General features: G+C 40.4%; 1 protein-coding gene across 1 annotated transcript in view; it reads left to right on the plus strand.

The window, feature by feature from the left end:
- Nucleotides 1-23,276, plus strand: part of TMEM245 (transmembrane protein 245) — a 104,578-nt gene that overhangs the window by 45,646 nt on the left and 35,656 nt on the right. The window contains exons 10-12 of the mRNA XM_012439043.2: nucleotides 7,385-7,475; nucleotides 14,470-14,568; nucleotides 16,547-16,678. Coding sequence (XP_012294466.1) covers nucleotides 7,385-7,475; nucleotides 14,470-14,568; nucleotides 16,547-16,678 — 322 coding nt within the window. The remainder of the gene's footprint in view (nucleotides 1-7,384; nucleotides 7,476-14,469; nucleotides 14,569-16,546; nucleotides 16,679-23,276) is intronic.

Below are 23,276 nucleotides of genomic sequence, written 5' to 3' on the forward strand. Positions count from 1 at the left end.
GTGGCACAATCATGTCTCACTGCAAGCTTGATCTCCTGAGCTCAGTGAATCCTTCCACCTCAGTCTCTTGAGTAACTGGGACTATAGGCATGAGCCACTATACTTGGCTAATTTTTATATTTTTTGTAGATGTTTCACCATGTTGCCTAGGCTAGTCTTGAACTCCTGGGCTCAAGTGATCTTCCCTCCTCAGCCTCCCAAAGTGCTGGGATTACGGGTGTGAGCCACTGTGCCTGGCCTATTTGAATCTTCTTAGAAGAAGCATATTTCTTTTGAAATATAAATTGTGATATATTTATGCAGTGGAGTATTACATAGGATTTTAAAAAATGGACTAATGATACATGTACCAACTTGGATGACTCTCAAAATGAGTATGCTGGCCAGGCATGGTGGCTTACGCCCATAATCCCAGAACTTCGGGAGGCCAAGGTGGGCGTATTACCTGAAGTCAGGAGTTTGAGACCAGCTTGGCCAACGTGGTGAAACCCCATCCCTATTAAAAATACAAAAATGAACCAGGTGAGGTGGCACACATCTGTAATCCCAGCTACTTGGGAGGCTGAGGCCCTAGAATTGCTTGAACCCATAAGACGGAGGTTGCAGTGAGCCACGATTATGCCACTTCACTCCAGCCTGGGAGATGGAATAAGACTGTCTCAAAAAATGAAAAAAAAAAGTATGCTAAGTGAAAAAATTTCAGGCAAAAAATAGCCCAAATGGTACAATTTCATTTATTTAAAGTTCTAGGAAATACAAACTAATCTGTAGTGACAGTAAGATTAATAGTTGCCTGTGGATTGGGCTGGAGCTCTAGGGAGGACATACATAGAGGTGCAGGGAAATTTTGGGGAGTAACAGATGTGTTTATTATCTTGATTAAGGATATAAGAAGAGAAGTAGAGTCATCAGATTTCATTCTAGAACAGGCTTTTCATCTGCTTTGTGGAGAAAGATTGAAGGTATACAAGATGAGCCTTTGAGACAAATTAAAAGCTTCTAGAGTAAACTGGATGAGAAGTGACAAAGCCCTGAACTGTAGACAGTTTCAGTGGAGGTGAACTGGAGGGACATTTATAAGGTCTTAAGGGGTTAGTTGGTGATTAACTGGATATAGGAGGAAGAAATCTAGCATAACTCATGTTTCTAGGTTTGGAAATTAGTGGGTGATGGTGGATTCACTGTGACAGGAAATGGAAGAGCAGATTTGGTAGGGAAATTAATTGACCTGTTTACCTGTTGAGTTTGAGGTACGTGTGGGAAGTGGAGCATCCAGTAGGCTGTTGGCTGTGTAGGTATGGGTATTTTTTAACTATGAAGTTAAAAACTACTTACACAGCAGTTGCTGTGTAAGTCCAGGAATCAGATGAGAAGTCTCAGTTGGATCTGGAGTTCTGGTAAGCATCAGCATAAAGAAAGAATGTATATAAAGTATGGAGAAGATGCCTGAAGGTATGCCCTGTGGATATCTTGAGCCTTTAAGGGTGAGCAAAAAACAATAGGTTGACAAAGGAAAATGAGAATGGGCTATGAGAGAGGTAAGAGGAAAACCAAGGGAAGAGAACATTTTGAGAAAGTAGTAGTGGTCAGCAATGTCAGATTGCTGCAGAAATTTATAAGAGTGAAATTGGATTTAGCATCTGCAAGAGCAGTTCAATTAATTGGTGTAGCGGAAGCCCATTAGATTGCAGTGTGTTGAGAAATGACTGGGAATGAGGAAGTAGAGAAAGCAGGTATAGACTGCTCTTTCCCAAGTTTGCCTATGAAATATAGCTGGGAAGAACATATAAAACATTATGTTTAATTTTTTAAGATGGGGAAGCCTTGTTTATATGCTCTAGGGAAAGAACTGGTAGAGTGGAAGGGGTGGTAAATATTAGGAGAGAGTAATTCTTAGTGCATTTCTCTGAGGATGAAGCATGAGATGAACCCATGGCACAAATGGAACAACTAGAGAAAGCAGGCCAGAATGGGTATGGATGTAAATACTGTGAGTTCAGTGGAGTGGGGAAGGCAGGAAATTAGGGGCCATATATCTTTGAATTAAGATGTGAGGTCTTCTGTTCTCTGGCTCTTTGGATATAATACATTTTGAAAGGAGAATTGGAAAAAGGAACCAACATGTATCAGGTAGGGGATTTTAGGAAGGAGCCATCTGGGATCCAGGCAAGTGGATAGAGCCTTTCATGGGATGATAGACCTTCCAAGTGTTGTCCTCCGGGGCTCAGCCTGGAGGGCTCACATCCAGAGGGCTCCCTTTCTTTGGGTCATTCTTCTGTACTGGAAGTAAATGTGAGCCCTTCTGTGGTTCTTTTGAATAGTAGTACATTCTCTCTACAACTGTATCCAAGGGACACACAATCTGAGCAGCCCCAGATCAGGTAGTAGAAGAAAGGATTTTTTGTCTTTTGTTTGAAATTTTGAAGTAGCCGGGTGTAGTGGCTCATGCCTGTAATCCCAGCACTTTGGGAGGCCGAAGCAGGTGGATCACGAGGTCAGGAGTTCAAGACCAGCCTGGCCAACATGGTGAAACCACATCTCTACTAAAAATACAAAAATTAGCTGGGCATAGTGATGGGTGCCTGTAGTCCCAGCTACTTGGGAGGCTGAGGCAGGAGAATCGCTTGAACTGGGGAGACGGAGGTTGCAGTGAGCCGAGATCCTGCCATGCGCTCTAGCCTGGGCGACAGAGTGAGACTCCTATCTCAAAAAAAAAACCCAAAAAACTAATCAGTTCTCTATATCTATAAAATCATTTTGAGAATGATAGGTAAATCCAGTCATGGAGTATGCAGCCTTTTGAGATTAGCTTTTTATTGCTTAGCATAATTCTCTTGAAGCTCATCCAAGATGTTTTATGTATCAAGTTTATTCCTTTTTATTGCTGAGTAATGCTACATTTAGGAAGATTTTTTGTTTTTGTTTTTTTTTTTTTGAGACAAAGTCCAGGCTGGAGTGCAGTGGTGTGATCTTGGCTCACTGTAACCTTCACCTTCTAGGTTCAAGCGATTCTTGTGCCTCCCAAGTAGCTGGAATTACAGGCACACACGCACCACCACACCCAGCTAATTTTTGTGTTTTTAGTAAGAGACAGGGTTTTACCATGTTGGCCAGGCTGGTCTTGAACTCCTAACCTCAAGTGATCCACTTGCCTCGGTCCCCTATAGGAAGGTTTTTTAAAGCTGCTTAGAGTTGGTGATTCATGGAAGGTCTGATTATTTTGCAGCAGATAGGTGGGGATGGAGTTAGAAATAGTAGGGGTGGGCATGAGTGGTTTCCTGCAACTCTTAGTTCTCAGTAGATTCTGTCAGGAGGAGGGCAGTTGACCTTGTGGGGGATTCATGTAGATACCTCTAGTGGAGAAGATATAGTTAAGAATAAGTCCAGATGTATTTTCTTCCAACTTGGCATATGTTTTATATCGCCTGTGTAGTCCCTTGACTTCTGCTGGGTGTGCTCTGTGAGCTGGTGGGTAAATTAGATGGATTAGGCTCATCTTAGTGGAGCTCTAAAGAAAATGAGGTTGAAGCACATCCTGATTCTTGTCTTCAGCATTTCTGTTAGTCTGGAGCTCATTTTCTTTTTTTTTTTTTTTTTTTTTTTTTTTTTTTTTTTTTTTTTGAGACAGAGTTTCGCTCTTGTTACCCAGGCTGGAGTGCAATGGCGCGATCTCGGCTCACCGCAACCTCCGCCTCCTGGGTTCAGGCAATTCTCCTTCCTCAGCCTCCTGAGTAGCTGGGATTACAGGCACACGCCACCATGCCCAGCTAATTTTTTGTATTTTTAGTAGAGACGGGGTTTCACCATGTTGACCAGGATGGTCTCGATCTCTTGACCTCGTGATCCACCCGCCTCGGCCTCCCAAAGTGCTGGGATTACAGGCGTGAGCCACCACGCCCGGCCCTGGAGCTCATTTTCTGCTTTTCCCTGACTTGTCTCAAGCCTGTTGATTCATGCATCTCAGGACCCTCATTAGGAGATGGCACTGAAATGGTTCTCAGTTGTACTTAGCCCTTTGCTTGGGAGAAACGCAGTAGGCTAAACTAAATTGTTTTTAATCAGGGTTGTTCTCCTGGTAGGCCATAGGTGATAGAGATTAACCTTTACCCAGGAAGGTGAGGGCAGAGCAGTCTAACCTGTAGGGCATTGGTTTCTGCTGTTGGATCCTTCTTGGGTAAGTAGGGGTTAGTGATAGGCTAAGGCAGTGAATCTCCAAGGGCAGAACTCAGTTCAGGGGCTGTAGGGGTGTAAGGCGAGAGTATAGCCCAGCTAAGGTGGCTGTCGTATTTCTAGCCCCATGTCTCCTGAGGGAGGCTCGGACTGAGCCACTGCTTCTATCTTGTCCCCATAACAGCTCCTCTCATTTGTTGCTCTTAGAAAACCTGCCTGAGTACATTGAGAAAGTGTTTTCACAGTGGCCAGTAAGACATTTTCCCAGGCCCAATAGACATTTGTGAATCATTAAGGATCTACCCAGATACCTCTATGAATCTTAACACTTTTTTTGAGACGGAGCTTCACTCTGCCACCCAGGCTGGAATGCAGTGGCATGATCTCTGCTCATTGCAACCTCGGCCTCCCAGGTTCAAGCGATTGTCCTGCCTCAGCCTCCTGAGTAGCTGGGACTACAGGTGCGCGCTACTATACCCAGCTAATTTTTTAAATTTTTAGTAGAAATGGGGTTTCACCATGTTGGCCAGGCTGGTCTCAAACTCCTGACCTCGGATGATCCACCCCCTTCAGCCTCCCAAAGTGGTCTGATTATAGGCATGAGCCACCAAACCCAGCCCATCTCCACACTTTTGAATAACACTATAGGATAGTGTTATCAATATAATATATCAATATAATACCAATATATCAATATAATATCCATTATAAGGTAGGTACCATATAAGGTATTTTCAATTACCATAATTAAAAATATTTTGGGAGGCCAAGGTGGGCGGATCATGAGGTCAAGAGATCAAGACCATCCTGGCCAACATTGTGAAACCCCGTCTCTACTAAAAATACAAAAATTAGCTGGGTGTGGTGGTGTGCACTTGTAGTTCCAGCTACTCAGGAGGCTGAGGCAGGAGAATCGATTGAACCCGGGAGGCAGAGGTTGCAGTGAGCCGAGATCCCACCAACTGCATTCCAGCCTGGGTGGTAGAGTGAGGCTCTGTCTCAAAAAAAGTGTTAAGATTCATAGAGGTATCTGGATAGATCCTTAATGATTCACAAATATCTCTTTGGCCTGGAAAAATGTCTTACTGGCCACTATGTATGGCGCCTGGTGACAGAGCGAGACTCTGTCTCAAAAAAAAAAATTTAGGAATCCTTTCAAATTATTGATGAATTTATAAATATTAGAGTAATTTAAAAGATACTTAAATTAATTTCTCCCATATCACATTTCTGTTTAGTGATTCAGATTTTCTGTTTATATCCTTATGCTGTAAATTAATATGTTTGTGTCTCTAAAAGTTTGAAATTTTGTCTTATTTGCTGAGAAATTTTTTTTTTTTTTTTAAATAGAATCTTGCTTTTTTGCCCAGGCTGGAGGGCAGTGGCATGATCTTGGCTCATTGCAACCTCTGCCTCCTGGGCTCAAGTGATTCTTGTGCCTCAGCCTCCTGAGTAGACTACAGTTGTGTGCAACCATGCCTGGCTAATTTTTGTATTTTTTAGTAGAGACTGGGTTTTGCCATGTTAGCCAGGCTGGTCTTGAACTACTGGCCTCAAGTGATCTGCCTGCCTTGGCCTCCCAAAGTGCTGGGATTATAGGCATGAGCCAGCATGCTGGCCTTGTTGAGAAATATTTGAATGGACTGAGGAATTTGCCAAAAAGTTTCACAGATACTTTATTTGGAGTGTGGGACAAACTGGCTAATACTTAAGATTCAAACCACTACTGATTTGATGGTCTACTTTTTAATTTATTCAAAAGAGCTTTTATTTTTTTCTGGTTAAAGACCACTTTCCTAGGCACCATGACTTTGCGGCTGTCAGTGGCAACTAACTTTTATGACCATCTTTCTCATACACAGCACTTACTTAAAGCTGCTGTGAGTTAAGGATGTTGCACATTTGACTTTACCTAATTGACTCTTTTATGTTAAATTTGTAGGATGTGTCATTTTTGGGCCTCAGGAAAGTAAATGACTAGCTTCTGCTTGCCTTCACCTTTTGGCTTCACTCCGGAATAGTTGAAATGAGGACTGTTACATTTGTGAATGTCAACATCGCTAGTGTATAATATTATAAGGAACAGTTTAGAGAATACATGAACATATTTTCTCTTGTGGAAAACATTAGGGTTGTGTAAAGGGTTCTTGATTAAGGTATATGGTGCAGACTGCTTAGTCAACAGGAGAATGAGGAGATCACCTCTCACTGCACAAGTAAAGCTTGTGGACTGTAGTTCCTTGCATAGTTGGAACTCTGTTCAGGAATTCTGTCTTTTAAAAGATCTTTAGCGGATAACCAAGTCGAGGATAATGATTCACCTTCTTCATTTCCTGCATTCCTTCTGATTTCTTCACTTCCTTAGCTCAGTGATTCTCAAACTGTAGCATGCATCAGAATCACCTGCAGGGCTTTTTAAGGTACAGATCACTGGGTCCCAGTCCAGTGTTCCTTTTTCAGTATATCTGGGTTTGGGCCCCAGGTTTTTCATTTCTAACAGGTTTCCAAAAAGTTCTGATGCTGCTGGTCTGTGGACCACACTTTGAGAACCCTGTCCCAGATGCTGAATATCCCAGTCCCCCAGAACCACTTTCTTTGATGCCGAATAAGGCAGATGACTTAGGACATGGGAGTAGAGAAATCATGCAGAGTAGAATGAAAGGGAGTTTGTGGGGAAAGTGGGTCTAAAAGCTAAGGAGAGACTGAGGCCGGGTGTGGTGGCTCACACCTGTAATCCCAGCATTTTGCGAGGCCGAGGCAGGTGGATCACTTGAGGTCAGGAGTTTGAGACCAACCTGACGAACATGGTGAAAACCCGTCTCTACTAAAAATACAAAATTAGCCAGGTGTGGTGGTGCACGCCTATAATCCCAGCTACTTGGGAGGCTGAGGCAGGAGAATCACTTGAACCCGGGAGGTGGAGGTTGCAGTGAGCTGAGATCACGCCATTGCACTCTAGCCTGGGCAACGAGAGCAAAACTCCATCTCAAAAAATAAAATAAATAAAATAAAAGCTAAGGAAAGACTGAAATGATATCCTGAATATTAGAGAGTTAGGCTAGTTAAACCTGGAAGTCCTGCTCATGATACTTTGGTATCTTGTGTATTGATATACTTAATTTGTTATGGATTAAGTATATCAAGTTCAAAGCATTGGTACACTACACAGAAAGTGTACTTTTTTCATTTTTTTTCTTTCTTTGTTTTACATTAGTTGGCTTCCTGAAGCTCAGGTAGTCCAAAGAGCCCTGAATTCTGCAGCTAACAATGTATATCAATATGGACGAGAATGGATAACTCACAAGGTAAGGGAACAACCTTTCTTTGTCTCTTTCTCTTTTCACGGTCTTTACTGGTGATTGCTTCTTGCTTTGCTAAAACATAAGTAGAAATGCTATTCACAACATTAAATAGGCTTAAACAGGTAAGCAACATAGAGTTAAATCTTTTGAAAGATCACATTGAATAGGGGTAGTAAGTAGCCTGAACAATCTGAGAAGTTGGTCATCTAGTTTTTCAAGATAGATCTGATTAACTACTTGTGAGTTAGGACAGAATGATCACTTGGTTTGGGTTGTCAAATAAGACTTTGTGGAGAAAAAGGTATTAACACATGCTAGATCTTGTCTGATGATAACTATCTTTGGCAGTTTCCAGTTAGTTTCATTTAGTCTTTTTTTTTTTTTTTCATTTACTGTTTCCAAGAAGCCTGCAGTATGAATTATTTTGCCTGCTTTGCAGATAAGGAAACAAGACTCAGCAAGGCTGAGACAATTCCCATTGGTCATGTAGTAAATTGCAGAGCTTGGTTTGAAACTGAAGCTTAGCTCCAAATACTTTATTTCTACTGTAGCATGCTTGCAGTGTGTGCCCAGAACTGGATTAAGTGCTTTGATGTGGCAATTGAGATAGACCTTGAAGGAATAACAGATCAAGGAAGAGTGGATTTTAAGAAGAGTATCTGTGTGAGCCAAGGTGCAGAGACAGGAATGTGCTTGAAGAGATGATCAAGATGCTGAAACAGGAGTGTGCTTGACTCAATGAGACCATTGAGATCTTGACTGAAGTGGAGAGAGCTTTGTGAAGGGGAAATGAATGATAGAGGAAAAGATAGCACAGTTAAGGATTAGATTTCACAATATAGATTTGGGATATTCTTTCCCTCCCTAGTATTGCGTATAGGAATAAAGGTAATTTATATTTTAATATACTGAAGTAATTAGAATTATGTAAGGATAGACAAGATTTGTTGCAGTGAGACTTGTGCCTATAAAAAAAGTATTAGTATGTGATTCCATATTCAAAATTCAAAAACAAAATCTTAAAAAAATATTATGGAAGATACGCTGTATACACATATATGGTAATTTAACGTAAAGATGGAATCATAGTGAAAAGTTGAGAGAAAACTTAATTATTGATTTTCTTGGGTCTATCCCCAGTAACTTAATGGTTACATGACAAGTGTTTTAAAATAAGTGCAATGTAAGTATGTGGATGCAGATCCCAGAACTATCATAGAAGGAAGATCCAGCCATTGCAGAAGTCTTTTAGCCTTCTAGAAATATTTTATTTTGCTGAAAGCATAGCATTTAATTCTTGATTTATCTATTTGGGAGGAGTTTTTATTCTGGAATTCCTACCTTTTTGGAAAGAGGATAATAAGAGGAAACTTTCGGTAGTTGGAGAAATGTGCCTTAGATTTTAAAGATGTAAATTTTAAATTACTTAGAGAAAAGATAAGTTTGAAACCCTTTGCTCACAATTATAAAAGGGAGGGCAGCTGAGCAGTCATGGGCATTGATAGCAAAAATTTTAAATATTTGCTATTCTGATTAGAAGACAAAGATAAGATCTAAAAAACAGTCGTTCCTCAGCTGATGAATGGATAAACCAATGGTATGTTTATATAATGGAATATTATTCAGCTACAAAAAGGAATAAAGTACTGATAAATGCCACAGCATGAATTAACTTTGAAAGCATTATGCTGAGTAAAAGAGGCTATTTTAAAAGACCATACATATATATTATATATAGTTATATGATTTCGTTTATATGAAATGTCTGAAGAGGCAAATGTATAGAGATAGAAAGTAAAGTAGTGGTTTCCAGGAGTAGAGAGGTTTGGGGACAAATGGGAGAGTGAGTGCTAATGGGCATGGGGTTTACTTTTGGGGTGATGAAAATGGTTTAAAATTGTGGTTAATTTTAAAACAAAAGAATTGAAGGATTTTTTAATGGTTACATAACTGTGAATATATTGAAAAACCATTGAATTGTGTTATATCTCAATAAAGTTGTTAAGAAAAACATTGAAACTGCAGGGATAGCTCAGTAGAGCATCAGATCTTATCCAGCTAACAATCATGTAAGAATTGGGTCATAAGAGCCTAAGTCTAGAGAGAGCTAAAGCTAGGAAAAAATGCCATGCCCACAAAGAGTTTTTTGGGATGTGTTTAGTTAAGAACAAAGAAGGTTTCTGTCTGTCTGCTCCCAGCCTACTTTGTCAGCCTAATTGCCTACGTGTCTTACATATTGTTTGTGGTTCTACCCAGACTTCCCAGTTTGCTTTCCTTGCTGAATGTCCTTGTTTGAGCTATCCCTTCTGCTTAGCATGCTCCTTCTGAGATGCTAAGAAAGGGACAGCAAGGGCTGGGCGTGGTGGCTCACGCCTGTAATCCCAGCAGATTAGGAGGCTGAGGTGGGCAGATCACAAGGTCAAAAGATTGAGACCATCCTGACCAACATCGTGAAACTCCATCTCCACTAAAAATACAAAACTTAGCTGGATGTGGTGGCGCATGCCTGTAGTCCCAGCTACTTGGGAGGCTGAGGCAGGAGAATCACTTGAACCCGGGAGGTGGAGGTTGCAGTGAGCTAAGATCGCACCACTGCACCCCAGCCTGGTGACAGAGTGGACTCCATCTCAAAAAAAAAAAAAGAAAGGGAAAGCAAGAAAGAAAGTAATGTGTTTCCTCTGTCTCTTTTTCCCATGACCAGAATGAAGAAAATGGCAGCCAGTCCATAAACATGCCCAGAATTGTTCTAAGTGCTGGAGGGGAAGTTATCACCCTCCCTCTGACTCTCATGAGAGGAAACAGTCATTAGAGATGTTAACAATACAAATTTCAAGTGCTAGTAAGTGCTGTGATGAGGATAATCAGAGTAATATAATAGAGAGTGACTGACTTGGTTGATGCGTAAGACAGAATGGCCAGAGAGGGTCTCTGAGAAGCCAACATGAGAAGATAAGAATGTTGAGAAGGCAGCAATCTGTGAAGGCCTGTGAAAGAATGTTTCAAGCTGAGGGCATAACAAATTCAAAGTCTCTGAGATGATACCAAGCTTGGTGGAAGGTCAGAAAGAAGGCCGGTGGCTGGAATAGGGAATGATGCAATGAGACAAGCCAGAAGTCATCACAAGAAGGTGGAATTTTATTTAAGTTGTAAAGGTAAACATTATAGGAATGTAAAAAGACCTGTTTTTAGAATGTTGAAAGCTCATTTTGGCTGCTTTATGGAGAAGTGGACAGGAAAGGAGAAGGCAGAAAGGCCAGGTAAAAGGTTATTGTAGTCCAGGAGAAACATGTTAGTTACTTGTACTAGGTTTGTAGCAATGGAAATTGAGAACTGTGGTCAGATTTGAGGTACAGTTTTGGGATTATGCTAATAGGAGCTACTCATCAATTGGACATAGAGTTTAAGGAAACAAAATTTTGGTTTGCCCAGCTAGAAGAATAGATGTGCCACTTACTGAGGTAGAAAATACTTGGAGATGATCATGGGGTTTAGGTATCATGGGTAAATAATTAATTGGGTTTGTGGCATGTTAAATTTGAGATACCTGTTAGGTATTTAAACAGAGATGCCATGAAGGCAATTGGACATATAAAGATGGAGCTTAGGGGAGAGATCTGGATGGGCTGTAGATGCTGAGGTGAGAATCGTATGCTACCCATAGGATTAGATGAGATGGTCTCTTAGTTTGCTAGCATTGCCATAGCAAAGCACCATAGTCTGGGTGGCTTAAACCGCAGAAATTTATTTACTCACATCCTGGAAGCTGGGAGTCTAAGATCAAGGTCTTGGCAGGGTTGATTTTCTGAGGCCTCTCTCCTTGCCTTGCAGGTCACCACCTTCTCCCTTTGGGTTCATATGGCTTCCTGTGTCTGTTTATATCCTAATCTCCTCTTCTTAAAAGAACACCAATCATATTGCATTAGGGCCTACCCTTATGACCTCATTCTAACTTAATTACCTGTTTTTAAATACACTCACGTTCTGAAGTATTGGAGGTTGGGACTTCAGCATATGAATTTTGTGGGGACACAGTTCAGCCCATAACGTGGCCTAAAGGGAGAGTATACATAATAGACCCCTAGAGCACTGAGCTTTTGGTGGTACGAGAAGTAAGCCAGCTGACCCGTGCGGTAGGAGAACCAACCTGTCATAGGAGCTTAGAGAAGAAAATGTTTCAAGAAAGACTTGATCAGCTGTGGCACAGGATCCTGGGATTTCATGCTAGCTAAGCCCAGAGAATTATCCCTGACTTTTGTTTTCCCCGAAAAATAGATGAGCATATATACCTCAAGTTAGATGGCTCTCAAACAATGTTAAGACTATGCTTCATGCTTGGTTGCCTCTCATATGGAGGGGCGTATCAGGGACCACCAACAGCACTTGTGTTTCAGTGGTGTGCGTGTGTGTGTGTAGAGGGAGACTTGCTCTGCTGGGGTGTGTGTTTGTGTGTAGAGGGAGTCTTGCTCTGCTGCTCAGGCTGGAGTACAGTGGTATGATCTCAGCTCACTGCATCCTCCACCTCCGGGGCTCAAGTGATCTACCACTTCAGGCTCCAAAGTAGCTGGAACTACAGGCATGCACCACCATGCCTGGCTAATTTTTTAAATTTTTTTATAGAGATGAGGTTTCACCATATTGCCCAGGCTGGTCTCAAACTTCTATGCTTATACAGTCCACCCACCATGGCCTCCCAAAATGCTTTGATTACAAGACATGAGCCATAATGCCTGGCCAAATAGCTTTATTATATTGAATATTTTGTTTTCAGTTTATGAATAAATCAATTAAATATAAAGGAACAAATTGAACAGATATATTTGCATTGAATATGTCTAGTAACTGGTTCACATGGCTGTAAGGCCAGCATCAAATGGACAAAAGGTAAGGAAATAGATGTTGTAAACTAACATGGGAAAATGGTCACTCTTCATTACTAAAGAAGAAAATAATAAATAATGGCTACATTTCACACCTATTAAATTCCCTAAAAATTAGCCAGTTAGTTCATAAGACTTTGAGAAAATTGGGTCATTTATGTAATTTTGTAAAGTATTAATTGGTATAATTCTTATTATAGAAGTCAGTTTACCAGTGCATAGCAAGAGCCATTAAAATGTTCATTTTGGGCTGGGTTTGGTGGTTCATGCCTCTAATTCTAGCTGGGAGGCCGAGGCAGGAGGATCGCTTGAGCCCAGAAGTTTGAGACCAGCTTGGGCAACATAGTAAGACCTTGTCTCTATAAAAAATTAAAAAATTAGCTGTGTGTGGTGACATGCACCTGTGATCCCAGCTACTCGGGAGTCTGAGGTGGCAGGATCACTTGAGCTCGGGAGGTCCAGGCTTCAGTGAGCTGTGATCATGCCACTGCACTCCTGCCTGGGTGACAGAGTGAGGCCCTGTCTTGAAAAACAAAACAAAAACTCATTTTCTTTGTTTCCAGTACATTTATTTATGTCAGAAGTAACACTGCAATGAACATCCATATGTATCTTTAAAAACTGTGTATAAGGATGTTCATTGCAATGTACTCATGACATTAAAAATTAGGATTCATGGCCAGGCGCAGTGGCACTTTGGGAGACCAAGGTGGGCAGATCACTTGAGGTCAGGAGTTTAAGACCAGCCTAGCCAACATGGTGAAACACCGTCTCTACTAAAAATACAAAAATTAGCTAGGCATGGTGGCACATGCCTATAATTCCAGCTACTCAGGAGGCTGAGACAGGAGAATTGCTTGAACCTAGGAGGTAGAAGTTGCAATGAGAGCTGAAATTACGCCACTTCACTTCAGCCTGGGTGACAGAGCAAGACTCCATCTCACACACACAAAAAAAAGTAAAAAAGAAAAATAATAGTATTTATTATATATCCTTAGAGTAGGTAATGATCAGCTAATACCAGAACATAATGAACTAATACAAAAGTATTAAAGATGAAGGTTAGTGATGAAGGCTAAAGATTAAATGCTTATAATACAATAGAAAATATAGAATTCTATATTGTCTCTATGTAAATAGGCAGAAAGTTGCAGAGGAAATAGAAAAATTGAAACAATTGTATTAAGGAAGTGGGCCTCCAAATCAATGTTTGTCCTTTAGAAATTCTCTGGTTGTTTTTTTTTTTTTTTTTTTTTTTTGAGACCAGGTCTTACTCTGTTGCTCAGGCTGGAGCACGTTGGCATGGTCATGGCTCACTGCAACCTCAACCTCCTGGGCTCAGGTGATTCTCTCATCTCAGTCTCCCAAGTAGCTGGGAACTGCAGGCACGCACCACCACACCTGGTAACTTTTTTGTATTTTTTGTGGATACAGGGTTTCACCGTTTTGCTCAGGCTGGTCTCAAACTCCTAGGTTCAAGCAATCTGCCCGCCTCAGCCGCTGAAAATGTAAAAATTGTTTTTTATATTACCATATGGTTTTAATAATAACTAAGTGGGATGAGATCTTATGATAGCCTTCCTCTAAGTTACGTTGTCTCAGTATACTTGATTTCCACAAACCTGAAGCCAGTCTGATCAATCATAAATGAGACCGAACATCTTTCAGCATGCAAATGGAGGGAAGGATTTATGTTTATAGCCAATGTCCTAAAATTTTACTTAAAACTTCTGTGGTAATTCTTAATAATAGAGATAAATGTAACATGAAACATTTGTATAATGGATGGGCAATGGGATTACAGGGGAGAGATTTTTCTCTAGACAGGTAAGATCAGATAAGTCAGCAATCATGGCTTCATTTGTACCATTCTCTGATAGCATGAGGTAGCTTTCTTAGAGACCTGAGAATAGAGCAAAGAAAATAGAAGCAAAAAGATGAGAGAGGAAATTTACTGGGAATACTCAGGACTAGAGTTTAAGAAAAGAACATAATATGGCTAGAGATAGTCTGGAACATTTTTGTTTGATTTGGAACAAATGTAAATACCCACCATATATTAATATTACTGTATTGTTGCCTGAAATACTGTACCATGTTGTATCTGTGTTTTTTTCTAGCTCCATAAAATTCTAGGAGATAAGGTGAACAATACTGCTGTAATTGAAAAGCAAGTACTAGAACTTTGGGACAGACTGTATCACTCTTGGTTTATAAAGGTAAGTTATTTTTGCTAAGGTTTTCTGTTGTAAACTAATAAAGCCCTTTTACTGACTCATTAACTAGATAGGATTGTATTTTATTCATGAAAATTTTAAAACTGCAAAACCTTAAGCCTCAGGTCATTAAAAGTCAGTGTGAGTTGATGGGTATTCTCCCTGGCAGAACCTGCCTATCTCTGGTGCGTTGGGATTCTGTCCTTAGTCTGTTGTCATCTAAAAGTTTAGAGATCTTTCTTTTAGTTTTTATTCTTTTTTTTTGAGACAGGGTCACGCTCTGTCACCCAGCCTGGAGTGCAGTGGTGTGATCTCGGCTTACTGTAACCTCCGCCTCTTGGGCTTGAGTGATCCTGCCTCAGCCTCCCGAGAATTATAGGTGTACGCCACCATGCTCAGTTAACTTTTTGTATTTTTTGTAGAGACAGGGTTTTGCCATGTTACCCAGGCCATCCTATACACTAGATCTGGCAGGGCCTGTGGGCTAGCAGGAGCTGTGCTGCGTGTAGAGTGGGCAGAGTTGGTGATGGTTTTTCTCAAAGTTGATGTAAGGAGAGCAAGTATATATATAAATCTTTTAATGTAGGATGGAGGGGGAGGAGGGCTGACTTTAAATTTGAATTTGTTGCTTAGTGACTTGTTTGGGATTATGTACTCTTTCTTTGGGATGAATTGAGGGAACAGTGTTAGTTTTTGTAGATTTCAAAGACTTGGGAAAAAATATTCAGGGAATATCTAGGTGAGTATCGTAGATTTGATCCCATCTGCTGAAAAACCAGATAATAAGAAAGGTGTATCTATTTCTTTTGCTAACTCTGGGGCTTGTACTTAAAGACAAATAGCTTTTACTGCCCCTCATACCTCATGAGCTTTATTTTATAGTAGAGGAAGGTAAGTGTTTTATAAGCATAGGTTTGTTAAGTGCTTAAGTACAATTGTCCCCCAGTATTATGGGTGATTGGTTCTAAGACACCCTACTGGCACCTGGTACCAAAATCCAGGGATGCTTAAGTTCCTTGTACAAAATGGCATATTTGTTGGCTGGGCATGGTGGCTCATGCCTGTAATCTGGCTGTTTGGGAGACTGAGGTGGGAGGATCACATGAGGCTGGGAGCTTCAGAACCATCCTGGGCAACATAGTGAGAACCCATCTCTACAAAAAATTAGCTGGGTGTGGTGGTGTGTGCCTGTAGTCTTAGCTACTCAGGAAGACTGAGGCGGGAGGACCACTAGAGCTCAGGAGTTGGAGGCTGCAGTGAGCTATGACCACACCATTGCACTCTAGTCTAGCCTCGTGACAGAGCAAGACCCTGTCTCTAAAAAAAGGAAGACAACATTCCTACCATCATGCCTGACTAATTTTTAAATTTTTATAAAGATGGGGTCTCACTATGTTGGTCTTGAACTCCTAGGCTCAAGTGATCTTCTTGCCTTGGCCTCCCAAAGTGCTAGGATTATAGGTGTGAGCCATTCTACCTGGCCCTTATCTCTTTCAAATTCAGTTATTCTTGTATCTCTGCCAGCGTCCTCCAGATAGACAAATTCTGTTTACTGCCTTACTCTTGCTTGTTATATTCTTCTCTCCTCATTTTCCTTATCTTGTATGGAAAATTAAAAAGAAAGATGAGGCAAAAGCAAAGATCAAGAGAAAGGTGGAAGGCCCAAAAACGTAAAAAAGAAAAATGAAAGTCAATGCTGTGTTTAGTGTGTTGTTGTAGATACTGAGAAATAAGATATGTTTGCAAATGTATTAGGAGGGAAGCAGAGGAGCAAGACTTAGACAAGGTACCTGGAATATAAACAAAAGATTTTTATATTTCAGGTCTTTAAATGGAGTTCTTGGCTGATTTCTTACAAAGTTGTTCTCCTTGGAGTACTTACTGAAGTGATTAAGGAGACCTGAAGCAAAATGGGACATTGATACTTTTTGTTTTTTAGATTAAGATGGGAATTTCATGTTTGCACTGTTTTATTCCATAGAATGTAACACACTCTGGAAGGCACAAAGGACACAAGTTGCATGTCAGTCGTCAGAATAGCTGGCTGGGAGACATTCTGGACTGGCAGGATATTGCTTCCTTTGTTCATGAGAACATTGAGACATTTCTTTCGGTAAGAAATAGTATTTATAAAAACAAACTCTAATTGCAAGTTTTCTTTATACACTTTGAGGCCTCAGTTATCCTGTTTTTAACGTAATGGCATTTACAGGTTTGAGAACTCTAAATGGACTAGAGTGATGTTCAAAAGCTACAGGCCTCAGGTGTCACCCCCCTGGTATTTTCCCTGTGGTTGTAAAGTAGCTGAGAGATGCTGAGTCCTGAGGTATGTGAGTGTTGCTTTGGGCTGCCAGATTCTCAGATAGGGATCCCCATCCTCCCGCTAGGATGACCAGGATGTCTCCAGCTGGACTACTAGGGAGGGACCTGCCTTTGTGGTGTGCGACGATCCTTGACCAGATGGAAATATGGTTCCAGTTACATTGGAGGGATGGAATGTGTTGAATGCATAGCTTGTTACCATCCCACCTAACCTCCCACTACGCACCATCACCTCTGCAGTCTTGCAGCATTCCTAAGTGCTAACTACTCTTCCTCATTCTGTAGCATATTTTGTAAGGTGTCCTTGGCATGTTGAATTTCACAGAGAGCAATTTTCTTGTGCATAAACTTGTTTCTTTCATCAAGTGAACAAAAATTGAGGTTTGCAGTGCTAAATTTTTTTAAATTAACTAATGTTTTTGAGATGGAGTCTTGCTCCATTGCCCAGGCTGGAGTGCAGTAGTGTGACCTCAGCTCACTGTAACCTGCGCCTCCTGGGCTCAAGGGATTCTCCTGCCTCAGCCTTCCGAGTAGCTGGGATTACAGGTGTGCACCACCACACCCAGCAAATTTTTTTTGTGTGTGTATTTTTAGTAGATACAGGATTTTTCCGTGTTGGCCAAAACTAGTCTCGAACTCCTGACCTCAAGTGATCCGCCTGCCTTGGCGTCCCAAAGTGCTGGAATTATAGGCATGAGCCACCACACCTGGCCTAAATTTAATTTTTATCATAGTAATACATGACCATAACTGAAAAGGCAACAACACTGAAAGATTTTAATTAAAAAACAGCAGTGCTCTGCTGTATGCCTCCCGATTTCGCATCTTTTTCTTCAGAAACAACTGTCAGTTCTTTTAGCTTTCCCTGGGTATTTACCTCTGAATTTCTAAAATAATGTTTATGTTACTCTTTCTTTGCTTTGCAGTTTTAGATGTTATCTTTTGGCTTCTTCATGTGGAAGATGAAGGCAAAGATGTGGCCTTTTACCAAGTCCTTCAGTGCTTTCTTATACCTCCCTTGGGGTTGTCTTACAACTCCTTTGGCCCCTAACCCTGTCCCTACGGTCACGTTCTCCCCTTCTTCCTGTTCACCTGATACAGCTAAAGCAGCTTGGAATTAAATCTAGAAATTCATGTCCTAACATTTTAATTTAATTTTATATTTTTATGTAATAGAGACAGGGTCTTGCTATATTGCCCAGGCTGGTCTTAAACTCCTGGCCTCAAGTGATCCTCCTGCCTCAGCTTCCCAAAGTACTGGGAATACAGGCATGAACCACCACACCTTGCTGTTTTTGTTTTATGTTTTTGATAATTCCTTTCCTCTGTTTCTTCTAGTGCAGTGGTTCTCAAAACTTTTTGGTCTGATTGCATGTTAGTTGTTCAGTAAACAATAACATTATGTGTGAATATAAATAATATACTTTTTGTTTGTGGAAAAATACTATCTTCTAAAACCAAAAAGATTTAGTGAGAAGGGTAGCTTTCTTTTACATTTTTGCAAATCTGTTTCATGTCTGGATTCTCATGGATGCTCCTGCATTGAATCTATTGGAATATGTTTGTTTTGACTGAAGTATTATGAAGAAAATTCAACCTCACAAAGATAAGTCACTGGGAAAGAGAGGTGTCTTTTAGTAGCCTTTTCAGATAATTGTGGTTATTCTTCTTTGATATTACCCAAAACTCAACAAGTGGTTTTTTTTTTTTTTTTTTAATTGAGACTGAGTCTTGCTCTGTCGCCCAGGTGGGAGTGCAGTGGCATACTCTCGGCTCACTGAAACCTCTGCCTCCTGGGTTTGAGCAATTCTCATGCCTCAGCCTCCTGAGTAGCTGGGATTACAGGCATGCACCACCACGCCTTTCTATTTTTTTTGTATTTTTAGGGGAGACGGGATTTTGCCATGCTGCGCAGGCTGGTCTCGAACTCCTGAGCTCATGTAGTCCGCCTGCCTCGACCTCCCAAAGTGCTGGGATTACAGATGTGAGCAACTGTGCCCGGCCAAAAGCTCACATTTTATTAAATACTATCAGTTGTTTTCTTTGTAGAGACAGGCTCACCTTATTCCTCTTTGAGAAAATTTCTGCCAGATATCAAGTCTGTCAGTCATTCTTTTATGCGGAAATGGTGATTAGTGAAAAGATTGACTAGTTCAACTCCCAATTCAATCATACAAGCGCATTTTCCTCCAGCAACTATCTTACTTTGGTAAGCAGCAGAAGGGCTTTGTCACACAGAATATTAGACAGGCACTAAAGGGTGGGTATTTAATACAATTAATAACTTTTACTGCTTCCTAAAGAACATTCTTAAGTGAAACTGGTGCTGAGTTTGTGGTGAGGAAGAATACAGTGAACACTAACTAGAACAGTTAGGTGCCATGCCTTGAGTCCTGCACAAGCCCCAGCAGTTTCACTTGTGATTGATTACTTTTCACCATCAGTGCAGATGTTAACATGTTGAAAAGGTACATGTTTGAGTAAGGAAATGGTTTTGTCCTCAGAGACCCTGAAAAAGATCGTGGCAACTGTAGTTGTCCAGGGGCCACACTTTGAGAACCACTCATCTGACTTTCTGAAGTGCTGTTAGTCAGATGTTGGGCCTTTGACATGGATTCCTTAATTTTGAAAGCTTCTTTTCTGTTTTCTCTTTGTTTTCTTTTTCCCCTGAGAAATAGCTTCAGCTTGCCTTTGAAACCGTGATTGAATTTTTTTATTTCCTCTATCATACTTGTAGTATCAAACAGCTCTTTCTTCTGAACCATCCTTTTTTATTTATTTGAGAATATTACCAATAAAATATTTAAAATGTTGTCTGCTCTCTGTTTGCTCTGCGTTTCTTTAGTTTGTTTTGCTTTCTCTTTTGTTCAACATGTCTGGTGATCCTTGGCAGTGTGTTCCTTTTTAAGAGTGCAACACTAAAAACAGCTGGAAGGTCCTTGCCAGTTCAGCCTGTAGAAAAGCCCATGAGTCAGTCAGCAGGTTCCACCCAGTATCCTGGACCTTCCAGTTGGCTCTTTAATGCCAGTGCATACACAAAATAGTGTGTCATCTAACAATACCTTTGAACGTTTGCTTTCCCCCAAAATTCAGGTGTGTTAACTAAAAGTTATTGAATCCCTTTTTGTTTTGTTTTGTGCCTGTAGTTGTTGAATTTAAAAGCATCTGTTATTGATGAAGTGACATAGTTGAATGACGTTAAGACAGATGATAAAGAAAAATGATTACATTTTATAAATTCCTATGGAAAGAGAATAGGCAGTTTTTGAAACTAAAATAACAGTTTTGCCATGTAGTCCTCCAAAAAGACAAGTAAAATTTCTGTATGCCTAAACACATTTATACATTGAGTAATGGACAGTTCAGGAAACAGATGGTTGTTTAGTACTTTTTGTATCAAATATTGTGCTAGGTGCTTAATATTTTCTAATTTAGTTCTCCCAGTGATTCTGCAAAACTAGTATAATTGCCTTCATTTTAATAACAAAAAACAGGTTCAGAGGTGTTAAATAGTTAGCATGGTAAATAACAGTTGATATTCAAGTTCAGTTCATCTTTCACTGGGTACAGAGGCCAGACTTTTAATATAATATTAGGTTATCTTTCAAACTGTATTTCATCTTCTAGAGAACTGAACATTTCTTAGTCTCATACCTTTACATTTTTATTTGCTTTGTTTTGTTAGGATTTTTTGGGGATATTGTTGTAAATAGGTGGCTTAAATTCAGTCTCGTTCATGAAATCTTCCCAGTGTATCTCAGAACACATTGAGGTTTTTCTACTTTCTAACTCCTTTTACATTTATTGTTTTCACCCTTCTTTTGATACCTGAACATATTTTACATTCTTTTTCCATTTTTGACACTTTAGTGTTTATACCCAATCTTCCAGACTAGATTTTAAGTTTTTGGAGGTAGAAGGAATCTCATTTATCACTACCTTATAATTTAGTATGGTGTTAGGTCCTCAATTAAACTAATTAAGAGAAGCACGTTAGGCAGAAGTGCAGTGGTTTAACTGTGGCTTACTGCATCTTGGACCTCCTGGGCTCAAGCCATCCTCCTGCTTCATCCTTTTGCTTCTTCCTTCTGAATAGTTGGAACTACAGGCATACACAACCACACCTAGCTGAGTTTTACATTTTTTTGTAGAGATGGGGTCTTGCTATGTTGTACAGGCTGGTCTTGTACTCTTGAGCTCAAGCTATCCTTTTACCTTGGCCCTGCAAAAGTGCTGGGATTACAGGCATGAGCCACAGTGCCCAGACAATAATTATTTTTGTATTTAGAAGCATAGTGGCTGAGTTGAAATGGTGTTTTGAGGTCACCGGACTCATCTCCCTTCCTTTTAGATAGATAAAGATTGGAACTAGAGAAGGATAGCAGAGCTCATGTGGACCATCAACCCCTGGCTCCCTCCGACCTCTCTTGCGGCAGCCAGAGGTGGCTCAGTTCTGCCAGGAAAGGCATTTTCTCTTATTTAGACCTCTGTATCCCAGCAATATCCTGTTCCTCTGTTTTTCTAAACTGTTACCTTTGAATCTCCTTCAGTGGCTCCATAGAAGGTGGGCTGATGGCTCTTAATAAGTACTGGGAAACCAAATTAATAATCAAAAGACTGTTTGGTGATCAGTGGACTCAGAGTAAAGGGCTACAGAGCCACTGGAGGTGGCGAGGCCTTGTTGGTCAGTTCTTATCCACAGTAGAGATCACCTTTCATGACCACATTGCTTAGTTGGTTCAGTAAGTCTCTTGGGCTTTTCATATGTTTCATAATGAACTCTTTTTGACATTCTTCCAGTACTTACATTGCTATTGTTGATTAAAGTGATACCAGACCTGCCTCATGTTTTCTACTTCTTAATTGGGATCCTTTTTTTTGAGACAGAGTCCCACTTTGTCACCCAGGCTGGAGTGCAGTGGCTTGATCTCAGCTCACTGCAACCTCCGCCTCCTAGGTTCAAGCAGTTTTCGTGCTTCAGCCTGCTGAGCAGCTAGGATTATAAGTGTATGCCACTACACTCAGCTAATTTTTTTGTATTGTTAGTAGAGATGGGGTTTCACCATGTTGACTAGGCTGGTTTCAAACTCCTGGCCTCAAGTGATTTGCTCGCCATGGTCTCCCAAAGTGCTGGGATTACAGGTGTGAGCCACCACGCCCAGCCTGAGTTGGGATATATTTTGTCTGCATAAATCTGTTCTGTTTTCAGAGTTTCATGCGCCTTGCTATTATGCCTGCCTTTACCCATTTTCTCCTCTCTAAGCCTGGCATATAAATTAAAACCATTCTACTTTAATGATTTAGTTAGTATTCTGGAAATGTTTTTTCCTCTGTTTTCTCCAGTTGATTCTTTCAAGTAAGAAGGGTTACTTGATTGTTGTTGGAGACTACCAGTCTAAAATTAATGTATTCAGTTAATTTCTTAAAAATTACCACAAGGTATTTTCTCTGAGTGCATGCCTGAAACTATTTAAAAATTTTTTTAATAAAAATTCCAAAATGACTGAAGCTGCAAAAAGAATGCTTGTCAGAATCACAGTAAAGGCATTGTTGGCTTGTTTCTTGGAACCGATGGCATTGTTCATTCATTCTTTATCCCACGAGGTCAAGTAGTCAATCTTGCATATTTTTGTAGGCATTGTGAAACATTTTCAAGATTTTATGTGAGGAGTTTTTGTAAATGAAACCAGCCTGCCAGAGTTCTCTTATGAAACTGAGCTGAGGTTTGCAGGAAATGGTTAGGGCAACAAAATATGCCTTTATAAATGGTACATCTGAAGTAGGAAAGAAATGGAGAGGACTTTTCGCAGAACAGATGGAATAACTTGAACATATGACAAAAACCAGAACTGCTGTTTTGGAAAGGGCACCAAAACAAAAATCAGATGTTGTGAGTTCTGTCCCACAACATCTGAGCTGTAAGAACTAGTTCATCTTGTTAGCTTTGTGCCCTTGGTCAAGTTTTTTTAAAAAAATTGTGAGCTTCAACTTATGTAACTACAAAATAGAGATAATATCATCTGCACTTCTTCTCTCATGACGTTGTTGTGAAGTTTATGGAAGCATTTTAGAAATGGTAATGGAAGGCCATTGGTAATGGTAATTTTCTGGTCATTTTGCTTCTGTATTTTTCATTAAGAGGAAGGATAGCCCACTTGGGAAGAATAGAACAGATATCGTAATAAGGGGATTTGAGATCGTAAATGAAATGTGCAGGTGTGCTATAGATATTGTACCTCCTTTATTAATACTTAATATATATGAGAAATCTTACTCCCGATATCTGGTTCTAGTGAATGTGTAGGTGACAAATCAGCTGAACTCAGTAGACCTCGATATACTGATCATTGTCTCAAGAAAGATTTTTGGCCTCAGAGCACTGCTCTTAT

This window comes from Aotus nancymaae, unplaced genomic scaffold (genome assembly GCF_030222135.1).
Source record: "Aotus nancymaae isolate 86718 unplaced genomic scaffold, 86718_ANA_hifiasm-v0.15.2.pri h1tg000003l, whole genome shotgun sequence".
NCBI lineage: Eukaryota > Metazoa > Chordata > Mammalia > Primates > Aotidae > Aotus > Aotus nancymaae.